The following is a 13,542-nucleotide window of genomic DNA, read 5'->3' on the forward strand; positions in this document are numbered from 1 at the left end:
AGAAGCAGAAATCATTTGTCAGCAATGTCCTTTCCCACCAGTACAGTGAAAAGCAGCACCATCAATCTTTTCAGCACAGGAAACCAACGGTTCCTTAACCTGTTTGCAAGGAAGATTGACTCTACACACACACACACACACACACACGAGCACAGACTCACTGAGGGAGATGCACAATCAAACCCATCAAGGAAAACTAGACAGCATCGAAAATGCTACTGTTAGGGCTTCCAGCATTCCTGGGATGAGAGCCTCAAGATAAGAGGCTCCACATAAGTAACAAGTTGCCTACTTTATACTCCTGTCCATGGCTTTTCTCCTTGTGTTAGGGACTCTAAGTCTGCATCTGACCGGCTGCTACTGAGGAGACATTTTAAAGAAAGAGTCATGATTGTGAGCTGCATTTATGAAATTGCTGGAGCAATGAGAGACAGCCATATGGACTTCCTCAGCATCACACTAAGTGCTTAAGGATAATCTGAAAAGTCAATGCAAGGGCAATTCTAGAGTCAGGGAGCACTCACCTGGGCTAAGTCTGCAGCTGACTTCCATGGCTGGGTTCCACTCTCCATTCTTGCATGTCAAGTATTTATAATCTCCTTTCAGCATGTAGCCTTCGACACACAGATACTCTATGACACTGCCTGAAGTCAGAGGGTTGTTGCAGGGGCTAGGGTGGCATTTATAGCCTCCATTCTCAGGTTGTGGTGGCTGGGGACAATCTGGTAAAAAAGAAAGCATCATGAAGGACATCTCAGAAGAAGAGACTTTTACACAGTATATATGAAACACAGGCAGATTCCACCTAGAAACACCCACTAAATTAGGAAACTACTAAAACTGAGCAGAAAGGCTGTTACACAGTGCCAGAGAACACCTCTGATAAAGTTTCTGTGATTGATAAATACTGCTTGTTATCCCAGCAGTACAGTCCAACTGGCAGGCACCATACTGGTGATATTCTTGAACAGTGACACAACACAGATTCTGCATGAGAGAGGCCCAGGAAATCCTTACTGCTATCTTCTCCCCACAGCTGTTTCACTAGAGACTGGGGTGAACCTAACAACCAGGCTTTCCTATTCGTCTGGCAGGGGAAGAGTGTCAGACCTGTTGAAAGGAATGAGGAATGCAAAAACCCCTCTGTACTATGGGTACACAGTGCCAAGGTGCAGACTTGCCTCATCATAAGGCAACCTACAAGCCTGTAAAAGCACACAGATTTTGACTATTTTACATAGATATGCCACCAACAAGAATGGCAACAGAGCTTTGTTGCAGTAGGATGAACTTCTTCACTGAAAGGGTGGTCAGGCATTGAAACAGGCTGCACATGGGATGGTGAAGTAACGATCCCTGGAGAAGCTCAAGAAACCACTGGACAGGGCACTTAGTGCTATGGTTTAGTTACATGGTGGTGTTCCATGAAAGGTTGGGCTTGATCATCTCAAGGGGACTTCTCCTAGGACCAAATGTTCTAGTCTACTTTTAAAAAGGAATCCAATGTATTAGGAAAACATTTCTCTAAAAACCCCTCTGTTTGAGTGTTAAAAGTGCTGTATGAGTGTTAAAAGTGCTTCACATTCCTTTTTGCACCTCCATTACCCTGACTAGTGGGTATAGGCTCATGTGGTATCTGGCACATACCAGAACTTTTCTTGCAGAATTTTCAACAGCCATTCAAATAAAAACAACAAACCAAAATTGAGGAAACTGCACTGAAAACAGGATATTTGTCTTGCTCAGAACTTCCTCTCTTCTGACAGGTCACAATGACCCTTCAGAACAGCACCAATAACTTCCACTGACATGTATCTGCCTGGCTGAAAGATGGAGAAATCCAGACTTTTCCCTTAAAATTCACATCAGCTTCCCAGACTTCATAAAAGAAAATACATCACAGATCCCTCTGGAGACGTTCTGGGGCATGGAAAATCAGTCAACCCACCCAGGGTGTTCCATCAGAGCATGGTGACCCAGGCCTGTCCTTAAACCCCAGAGCACACATTCTCCCATGTTCTGCCTCTAATGTGACCCACTTACTGTGGGACAAACAGCAAGAAACAGCTGGGCAAAGTTCAAGAAATTGGATTTTTAGTAAGATTTAAGAAGCAAAAGAAAACTCGAGATTCATTCTCTGTGGAAAAATTTGCCACATTGCCTTAGTGCAAACAACTCTTGAACCTAAACACGTGTGAGAATGCAGCACAGGTAGTGCTTGCAAATGCCAATAAACCCTGAGATGAAGTGCTGACTGAAGGCAAAAATGCTCTGGTATGGGTTCTGCCAGCTTTATAACTGCAATTCAATTTACTTCTTCAGAAAAGGTTAACAGGGGTCTAAGCAGCAGCTTTTCAAGAGGACTTTATTCTTGAGATTTATTCTTAAATAAGCTTCAGAGAAGCCACTCTCCTGTGCCTCATGAGTTTTAACTGTTACCTCTTCTGTGCTGTTCATCTTTTCTTTCTGCAATAATTTTGTAACCAGTGTTTTAATCCTGCACATTATGAGGCTGAACTTCCTTTCACTGTGAACCTGTGAAACATCTCAGGGCAGCTGGGATCATAGCAAAGCAACATATTAGTGGCACATTTCACATTCAAGCACATAGACAAATGCCCTAATTCATCTGCAGTCCAGGAGAGGTTTTTGTGCTAAAAATTGCAAAACCACCTGAGCACCAGAGACGTTTTTAGCAGTTTAGCAGGTACCTCTCCTGGCACAGGTGGAGAGCTGCGGGTAAAAGACAGCACCACCACAGCAGTTGCCAAAACTCAAGAGCAGACAGGACAACTTCCCTACAGCTTTTTATAGCACAGCAGGTACCTGGAATTGCTTGGGAGTCACGCACAGCATCTTTCTGCTCACTGCAGCGAAGAGCTCAGTCCCACAGTTCCCTTTTCTCCTGAGCTATGCCCATGAGCTGAGCCTGGCCACTGCACTAGGAGCCCTTCTGCACACAGAAGCAGCTTACTGTTGGTTCCCCTTCTATCATGAAGTGCCACCTACACTGATGAGATTTCTCAGTTACGTACAAAAATCAGCCAGCCAACAAGGAACAGGCACTCATTTACTTTGCAATAGCACTCTCAAAGGCTTGGAAACACCACCACATCAGGCACTTGCAGAACCTTGATCTGGTCTTCAGGAGATGCACAGCTATTGAACTGCAAACTGGGTTCCTCCTCACCTCCACAGATCATTTGGACAGGAAAGGAGAGAAGCAGCTGGTAATTGTTCAGGCAGTTATGCCTGACTTGTCCTATTCTCAGGGAAGGGATTACAGAATCAACCACCTCCCCTTCCCTCTACCCCCAACCTTCATTTGTCATCACAGCATCCAGGAGTGCACAAGTATTTTAAAATGTCAATTTTAAAATGATGGAAGAACACTGCCTGTGTGCTGGGAAATAGATGAAAAAGGTATGGATTAGGCAGCCAGAACATCAACACCCTCCACACATGATTGAGCTGATCCTGGACTGTCCTTTGCAAGGCAGCCCCAGGGGAACAAAGCTGCTCAGAGCCTGCAGCTCTGGGGAGGTCTACTAGACAGTGTTAATGGCACTGAAAATTGCTGAAGGCAAGGCTTGGGTGGGTAAAATGATGGACTGGTGGTACCTGAAAAACTGAGAAAGTCAAATACCTCTGCTCCCTGCTAGACCAGCTCTCTGTCCCTGGCATCTCTGACAGTATGCAGCACCTCTGCAAAGCAGGGACCAGTCCAGCATAACAGAGGCATCCAGAATACCTGGGACAGCCAATGCAGCAACCTGTTTCCTAAGCTTTCACTGCCCTCAGCTTTCACATTCTCCATAACAGGTTTCTTCAACTGCCTCCATATGTGCACTCTAAACTGGGACTAACAGAAGACAAAGTACAAGTTTGATTCTGCACCATCCTTTATGTCTCCAGCAGCCAAGCTTATGCCCAAGCTTGCAGCACTGGTATGTTCACAGCAATACAGAACCAGGCAGAGCATCCCATTTACTGCCATCCACAGAATAAAGCGCTGACACTTCAGGGGTGAAAAAAGCTGGGTACCAACTGCTGCCAGAAGGCAGACCCAGAGCAGCCTGTGCCTGGCTGTGGTCAGCAGCCAGAAGGGGCTGGGGCTGCCTGTGTGAACTGTGTATTACCGCTCTGGAGCACGGCTCTGTCGGGATGGTTCACTGCTGGGAACAGAAAGATACATGCAGGAATTTCCCTGACACACGTCTTTTTGGAAGTACCCCAAGGCTTGTGAGCCATCTTAAGACAAATGTTCATGCCGGGGAGGGAAGAGTAAGAGAGCCAAGTTACAGAAGTCACCAACTTCCTAGGAAGTTACTGACATTCTAGGCTCACATAGCTATTGCCAGGATCTTGATTCATCAAGCTTTCAGTATACACAGAAATAGGTTTTAAGCATTTCTCCACTTTGTACAAAGGGAGCAAATACTCCCAAAGGCCCTGTTTCTAGGAGGTACTGAAGCTTATGACATCTCCTGAGAGAGCTGGTTCTCTGCCAGCATATGCTGCTGGAAAACAGAAAGGAAACAGAAGTCCAAAGACTTAGAACATCATTGAACTCCATTCACAGATAAAGAAATTGTCATTTCCAGATTGACAGGCAGAAATTAAGTTATGCATTGGAGCTTCTGTAAATGCCATTCCAAACCACTAGGTATTTAATATACAGTTTTTTAATATGTAAATGAAAAAATATTAAGCCAGTATGTACCTCCACCCAGCACCCCACCAAATCATTTATAAGCACCATATTTTTCTGTTTTGGTCACATGAGAAAATAATGTCCTCCTTCAAGGAGGGCTAACTGCTCTGATGTTCTTTGAATAGCTGTTACCAGCTTGGCAATAACCACCAAAACACTAAGGAACCTCCTTTTTTGTTGCAGCAACAGCAACATCACATTGTACTTTCACCAGCTTCCTTTTCCATGGCTCTCCTTTAAGCAGCAATCCTCACTTGCTTCCTCTTCCACCAGATTCACAGACAGCTGTGAGGAGCTGGAATCCAGCTTCTTTTAGAAGAGACAGTAAGAGATGTCAGTTGGCAAAATTGATTCATCTAATCACCAAAGGATGAAATGGTTCTTTCATGTCCTGGCTGAGCTGGAGCTAAGCAGCGGTCCTGAATGCAAACCTGATGCAGAACTAAAAGCATTTCCAGCATAATGTAACAAAGACACAAACCCGAGCCATGGTCATATATAATGCCACAGATGGAAGCATATGGTCTGTTCTGTGCTGACACAGAAGTGAGAGGTTTAAGTGCTCAGAGCATAAACCACAGAAGCACAGTTGAGCCTTGATCACTGAGAGTGAAATTCACAGATAAGCAGAAGATTTACAAAGCTCAAGCAGGATGAGCCTGTTGTGGCAAGCACGAAGAACAATACACTCCACTCACACATACAAAGAAGAAAGATTAAATCATACTTCAATCTGACTGGATAATTGTCACAGAATTATAAAAGCTCCCCAGTATTAACCTTCTTTGCACAGGCATAACACCACATAGAAGTCTAAGACCTCTCTACAGTCTAATTTGCTTGGCACTGTCTCTGTATTTTCTTCAGTCAGTAAGATTCATGGACTCTACGAGGGGTCTTACACCCCTCTTTTCTGCACCAAGCTGAACTGTTTTTCAGTCACTAACCTCTTTTACTGGGCCATCTGACTATACAGAGATGAAAACCCAGTTCTCCTTAAAAGAATGCAGTTTTATGAGAAAAAAAACCAAAATCCAAACAAACAACTAAACAAAAAAAACACTCCAACCAACCAATAAACCAAGGAAGCAAACAAAAACCATGATCTGCCAGAGTGCATAACTGTAAGTTTGTAACTGAGGGAGAACAAGCCATGGCATTGCTCACCTTACAGACAATTGTTTTATACTGAACATTCAGTAATAGTTCTTCTTCTCCACAGCAGGGCACAAAGGTCACTAAAACTAGGACAGGAACAGTTTAGACAAAATAAAGTTGCTCTTTACATGAGTCAGGCCCAAATCCTGGCAACTTCAAAAGGAAGCTGGACCCAGCCTCAGGTAAATCCCTCAGTGACCACACAAGTGCTCTAGCAGGTTTGCCTACCCTCAGAGCAGTGGCAGAGGAGCCTTATAGGTCTATGCTGAAGCACTTTGGAAGCCATTTGTGCGTACAACTGCTCTGCTGGACGCCCTCAGCGTGTGCCTGCTTGGATACTGTTAACACCTCCTGGCCTTTTAGACATAGCACAATTTTTGTGTGATGTGGAAACTAGAAATGGAAGATGCTAAGCTCAGTACTTCTCTTTCTTCATCTACAACATTTACTCCATTTAACAGATACTATCAAGACAGAAGAAAAACATCCTACAAACAAAAAACACCCTCCTAATCAAGATAAATATTCCCCTGGCTAGTCTGGTTAAACTTGTCCTGATGTCTCATGTCAGCAGGTCTAAGCTGGTGAGCAAACATCTCTGTGAAGCAGAACACAGAAGCACACAATTAAATTGTCCCAGTGCTAGAGGCCATGCCATTGCTTTCATGCTGTTTCCCCTGAAGCCTGATCCTAACTTTCTTGTACTACTTTGATTGCCCTACAGTAGGATTTCTGTGGAATAGCTCAGAAAACATTGGCTTGCCTCAAGGCCTGCCACCTTTTTGTCTCTTCTGTCTCCTGTCACATGGGAAGGTTTCCTCCTGGTCACAGTCATTTCCTGTTCACCCTCTTACAAGTTGTGCTTCAGCACACTCCACAGTGGCAAGGAGAACTTCTCTGTCCAAGTCTCCAGTTCTCCAAAACATTGTCATCTTTATTCTTTCGGACAGGACTTGCCACCAGCCTTAAAAACAGCATATCTAGAAAAGCACCCAAAATAAACACAAGATATCCCCATCTTCTAGTTACTTGTCCCTGCTACAGAGACTTCAATTTTCAATATGGATAATTTGTGTGTTCATCACCTCAATATAGCTAAGGGAACTGCAAAAGCTATTGCTAATTTCTGACAAGGAACTTCCAAACAACCCCAAACTCTAAGGGAGAAACCCTCCCTCTCTACTCCCACCTTCAATCTGGGTCTTGCCACAGCTAAATGGGTGCTCTGAAAAACTAACTCTATCTGAAGCTTTCTGCAGAGGCTGTGCATTTTCAGCATCTCAGACCTGAGGTTCAGGTTTAACACCATGCTGAAAACAACAGAGCCAGATTCACAGCTCTTTTCCAGTTAGTGCCATGGACGGGCTTACAGCAATAGTGGGGTTTTTATCAATTGCTATTTGCATGCATATTCATACACAGGTCTTCATCTTTTTTTTACACAATGCTTTTCCACAATAAAAACATGACAGCCTGATGCAGTCAGCAGGCTAGAAGTGCAAGCCAGGGAGCAGCAAGAATGCTCACTTCAGCTTCTATAGGGCCTGGCAATTCTAGCAGAGTGCTGCCCATGGATCCCGCTCAGGGGTGACACTGAACAGTGGTTTGGCCTCAGCAAATACATTCAGCTGCTTCCTAACAAGAGCTCTGGCCATATTTGCTAATAGAAGAGATCTTTTTTTCTCTCCTTGCAGAGTTTCAGTTCTTGCCAGCAGGGTGCTACCTGACCTCTCTGCTAATCTCCTGGTTGTTTAGTAAGCCAAAAAGGAAAGAATTTACTCCTCCCTTTGCCCATTTCTTGGATATATTCCTAACTTCTGTCACCAGTACTCAGAGAAGCATGAATGTGATCCAACCAGATAACAGCAGCAGTGCTGTCCTTAGCCACACTGCAGGGTAGTCAGCCACAGCCACAAGCTGCAGACAGTCTCCAGTGCTTCAGGTTACACCTAACAGAACATACTGCAAGTAACTTTAATTAAATTTGTTAGGTTTGGGTCTTCTTTGGTTTTGTTTTGGTAAGTTTGTTGAGGTCTGGGGGTTTTTCTTGTTTTTTAGTCTAACTTTTTCTCTCAGGGAAGACATTGCCTCAAACACTTCCACATTTCCTAAGGTAGGACAGATCCTTACATAGGATATGATGAACTTAAACCCCACTATGGACCTACTGAGAGAAAAAAAACATGAAATGTAGTACCAAAACTAAAGGCACACAAGCAACTGGAATATGTGCCATTTTCAACAACAAGCCCTTATTTTATAAGCCCTTTGGAACTATTGGATGGGAAATTCACTGTCCAAGTTAGCTGCTTTATCCCCTATGCTCTGCAGAATCTAGGCAAAAGGTGGTTTCCTACCTTGAGAAGAAAAAAAGATTTATATATATATATACACACCTATTTTATTCAAAGAACACACAACTACTTGTCATGTACCTCTAACCCAAATCTCCTGCTGTGTCATTCTCTGGGGGAACAGGGGAAAACAGGCTGACTGAAGAAGAAAAACATTCCACAAGCTTCTTTTTCAGTAAGGAATTTTTCTTCTTAAACCAGGGCCTTCAGTCACACAAGATTTCCTTCTGCCCGAGACAGGACTGGTTTGGCTCCAGGAGCCTTCTGCAGCAAGGGAGATGATGGAGGAAGATGACTAGCCAGCTTCGCTTTCAGCGTGAAATCTAGAGAAGCAATATCCTTGTTTTTTCCTTTCCTCCCTTGCACACACAAACCAGCCTATAAACAGCAGAAGCCACTTTTGGCATCCCTTCCCTCAGCAGCTCTTCAGTTTTAGTAAGAAGCAAGTCTGTTACAATTTCATACCCCTTTTAGACTAGCTATGTCAACTAAACACCATCTTTTACCAAAGAAAGAAACACTTCCGAGGCAGTTGGTCTGGAGAGAAAAAGCACCTTGATAAGCTTTGATCAACAGCACTGCTGCTCCCCACCCACACCTTCCTTCCTGTTGAGAAAGCAGTAACAAGGGGATGTGCTTTAGTGGTAGATTGAAAAGCAGTCACCCCCACCCACATTTTCCAACAAGAGTGCCAGTTCCATTTCTGAATGCTAAATACCTCCAGGTTTCCAACTAACCATGCTTGCCTGGATGCACTCAAAAGCTTTCAGCACAGCAGCTTCCCACTATGCACCCTCTGCTCCTGCATTGTCCTTCCCAGGCAGAGAGCCTGGATTAATATCAGGCTAGGAAATTGCTCATCAAGTATTTCAGGGACAAACGTCACTGCTTTTAACAGCAGGTTTGTGCTGAACTCAAAGAGCTTTACACCGGGGTTTCTCTTGGCAGGCTGGCTCCAAGAAGCACAATGACCTGATCTGGGAATAATATTTGAGATTTTATCCTCCTCCAGCATCTTCAGAGCATTTTTTAGCGCACACAATGAAATTCCAACACAAATGTGTGCTGCAGTGATTAGAAAGCCTTTTCCCCAGAGGACAAGAGGGTCTCTCCTGGTGGAGGTGAAGCATGCTTTGTTCCCCTTCCAGGTAGCTCGAGGTATTAGTGGGTTTTTTTTGTTTCCTGCCCACCAGTGTACTAGTCTGTGTGTTTTAACTACACAAACACAGTAGCTGCAGATAGAACATGTGAAAAGGGACCCAGACTGAAGCCATCCTCTGCCAGCTGGCAAGAGTTGACAACTTGGTGTGCTTCTAGCCAGAGACAGGATTTACTCTATAAAACACAGATTATCAGATGCCCAGGTTTTCCACTGGTCTGTAACTTCTGGCGAGGAGATAGGGATTGGAATCGGGAGAACAGATTTTGAATCTTCTCCTTTTCAGCACTCTGGCTTTCTATAGCAGATGGGTCATTTCCCAAAGGGGCAAACCTGATACAGCAGCTGCTGCTGGGGCCTAGTCACAACAGCTGAGGCTAAAGGACCTCTTTATATTTAACTTAGAGGAGGCAGAAGTCAATAAAAGGCCTCTATTGTAAGTGCACACACTTCTCACTGACCCTGCCCCTAAAATATTTTAAGCCTTCCTAAAACACACTGCAAAACATAACCCTCTTTTGGGTTCTGTGTATTAAGCAGGGCCAAGTCCACTGAAAAATAAGCTCTCTGTCTTTACTGGCTCCAGATGCTGCTTATTCTGAAGTCACAGACAGAAGGCCAAGCTGAGCAGGGCCGGAGTCTTCACAGGGAAATTACAGTTTCCCCAGCAAGGGCATACTCTGAAAAGGAGGCTTATTTTTTTTTATGTCATAATGTGGGTAAATGAGAAGAACCAAAGCAAAGAGATTTGTATATATAATCATATAGCTGTGCATTTATATAATTAGACACAAGTACTTAAAATGTGTACAGTAACAGGCACCCCTCACAGCCATCCCATACATAGTAAAGCTGCATTTTTTTCCCCTTTTCGTTCTTTCTTTTTTTCCCCTTAGGGCAGGGGAAGAAAAAGCAAGAAAGAAAAGACTCTAATTGCAGCCTTCCACCAATGCAGTCGCCATCTGGTAACTCAAGAGACACATGGAGACGAATTATCTTAATTAACACGTTACAACAGTATTTAAAAAAACTCTATGCTTATTAACACTCAGCTGTGATTAGCCAACCACGGAGGAAGCCTGCTAGTGCAACATTAATTACGGGTCTTGTCTGTCTTTCTATTAGAAATATGATTTTTTTTTTACCCCCAGTAGTTTATCTATCCCCTAAAAAGAAAACCATTAGCATCAAAGCTTACACTAAAATGCAAATTATATTTACATTCTACAAGAGTCAAAATGTTTAGGCTATATGAAGCTGCCACTGGTACTTCTACAGTGCTACAGATTGTCTGGATATAAAACATACTTCTCTCTGCCCCTTAGAAAGCCTTGCTTCAGGTTAAAGAACTCCCAGTGTCACTGATATTTTGGCAGAAAAATAAATGTTATGCCTTTCAAGTTTCTTTCCCCCCTCAAAACAGGACAGACTTTGCTGTATGCTCGGCAGTTGGAAAATCAAGATGCAAATTCCAGGTCTAACAAAAACCACATATGCAAAAGGAAGATTTCTGCAATGGAAAGCAGCAACCAAACACAACTGCACTCCAGCAGCACATCTGCCTCCCTAGAAGAGTGCTACTCACTGTGACAACTGCATTATTTTCCCTGTAATAAGCCCACCTGCAATGTGGTCCCCTCAGAGACATTCCCGAGTGATTCAGCCTGACAGGCTCCGAGACTGATGCTGCCCAGTTTTTCAGAGTTAGCTCTGTGCTATGTTTGCACAGGGCTGGCTGCAGCAGGGCTCTCATCCGTGCCAGGCATTCTGGGCATCAGGATAACACCAAATCATAAGACAAAAAACCAGGTGCTTCTAAACAAAGCCTGGATGATAAATTAATTCTGGAAACATTAAAAAGGAGGAGGAAGCAAACCGGGAACAACTGGAGAAGTACTTCTAAGATCTTCTGATACAGTAACCTTACTGCTGTACACACACACAAATAAATTAAAGTTACTGGTGATGTGTGTGGAAGCTCGTGAAGCTTACTTATGTCCCATAAAGATGAAGAGCAGCTGACCAGTACTTTACAACATCCCACACTGCCAGGACAGTATAAACAATTTGCATCTGGGCTGCAGTTGGAGTCAGCAGTACAGTGGCTGCAAAAAAGCCTGTTTAATACAGAAACTTGCTCTCACCCATGGGCATAGTGCAGCCTTCCAAGTGGCCACATGTCATTTGCTTTTGTTTTCTAAGGCTGCTTCCAGCCTCCCTGTGCCTTCTTCCAATCACCCTATAATTATTTTCACATGTTCCAAGAAGGAAATTAAGCAAGTGCTGTAAAAACACTTTGTATAATCAAAAGGTACCAGATTCTGCTTTTGAACCCAAAACCCAGTAGCCTTGTGGGCTCCTAAGAGAGGGCTCTTCCAGTTCTAGATTTTCTTTTATATTGCAACAAAGAGGAGATTATTTAAAAATAATAAGAATTGTCAAAATAAGTTGATGGTCTTAAAGAAAAGAAACAGACAGCTGTGCAGGAACTTACTTCATACAGCTTTGATTTGTCATCTTGTCCCTGCTTACCTGTTTCTCAAAACTTCCAAAACTAAAAACTGGTCTCAGTTCAGGGGTAACCTGCACATATACCCCACTGTTTCCTTGTCTGTTCCTAAGTGGGCTTTCAGTTTGGATATAGCAATACCCTAAGGCGGGTTTTTTTTAAGGATAAAAACCTGACACACACTATGGGACTCTGATGTAATGAAAAACATTTCGAGCTTCAGTAAGAGCAATGAGACAGTACAGGAAAAAGTATAACTATGCTCTTCAGCATAACATGATAGTCATGCTGATTTGGGACACAGGCGACTGGTCTGTGAAGACCTGACTGAAATGAATACAGTCCCTCTATTGACACTTGGTGAGGACACCAGGGAAACACTCCTTAAAGACACAGCAGAGCAAAACTTGTCTCTACCAGCAAGTGACACAAGGCCCTCAATTTAGCAATGCCTCAGGAAACTTAACTTGCTTGTGGATTTCCATATGGCTACAAAACTTCCACTCCTGAAACTTCAGCCTAGTACAGCAGTCAGGCTTCTTTTCCCAAAAAGGCCTTAGAAGTTCTTGCTATGAGAGTTTCCCAAAATATGTCCCTGTTGTGGACTCCAGCATGGCCACTCAAGCTCAGGATGACACATATGACTTGGTAACGCCAACAGCAGTAGGAGTCCACTGCTCCCTGTCCACCATGAGGTGGAACTCAGGCAGACCACCACCATCACAACTGGCTTCCCCTTACACTAGAGGCCAGTTCATGCCCACCTTCTAATCCCCGTTCTGTTATGGGTTACTCTTGACAAAGATCAATGCACAGTCGTAAGTCTGCTCATGAGGCAGTCCTAAAGTCCAAGGGGACATGGGAATCTGAAGTAATAATTTCTGAGTTTAGATACACTTAGCCAAGTCACTGCCCTGGTAGGCCTCCTTCGTTCACTAATGAACGTTTTGCAACTGATTCATTTTTCATCCTTTCAGCAGCAGCAGCTGTTCCCTCTGACTCAGCCTATCCAAAATGTACTGATTTGGAAGTTTGGCCAAGGCTGATCTAGTAATGGCTTGTGCACAGGAGAGCGTTGTGCACTCAATGTTGTTCCACCTTCATCTGTGTGGAAATCAAACTGAGAAGCTCAGAGCCCTGGGTTACTGAAGTTTTCCTATGCAATTCATCTACTGACAGATTTGCTAGGGAAAGGTGGGTAAGGACAGTGATCCTGAAACTCCAACATACTGATACACCAACACACAGAGGAGAGTACTTTTTCATTCTGCCATGCTATTTTTCTTGTGGCTTTTGGCTCTGCTCAGGACCACTCAACATAACAGAATCTGACCTAACACATCTGGGCAGATGTGTTTATCCTTTAAGAATGACTCATCTGTATCACGGGACTTGTCAAAACAAGCACTCAGATAATTTACCACTGATTGGGCAGAACTGCAAAGACTTATTATCCTTGTCTCACTGGAAAGCCTCTCTTGAGCACAGTCATATTTTCAGTCTAGATGTGGTTAGTTTAGCTGTAAGTATTTAGTCATCTTTCCTACCAGCTTTAGAGAAGCTCAGCATGACAAACAACTTCTCTAGAGTCCAGCACAACAGACCCACCAGACCCACCTGAACACTCCTCAAGTCATCCTGTTCAAAG

The 13,542-nt window shown here is 43.7% G+C and overlaps 1 protein-coding gene across 9 annotated transcripts in view; it reads right to left on the reverse strand.

Moving 5' to 3' along the window:
- Positions 1-13,542, reverse strand: part of SUSD6 (sushi domain containing 6) — a 93,082-nt gene that overhangs the window by 11,221 nt on the left and 68,319 nt on the right. For all 9 annotated transcript variants that reach the window (XM_077180293.1, XM_077180291.1, XM_077180292.1 and 6 more), the window contains one exon: positions 525-722. In XM_077180293.1, coding sequence (XP_077036408.1) covers positions 525-722 — 198 coding nt within the window. The remainder of the gene's footprint in view (positions 1-524; positions 723-13,542) is intronic.

This window comes from Agelaius phoeniceus, chromosome 6, assembly GCF_051311805.1.
Source record: "Agelaius phoeniceus isolate bAgePho1 chromosome 6, bAgePho1.hap1, whole genome shotgun sequence".
Lineage (NCBI taxonomy): Eukaryota > Metazoa > Chordata > Aves > Passeriformes > Icteridae > Agelaius > Agelaius phoeniceus.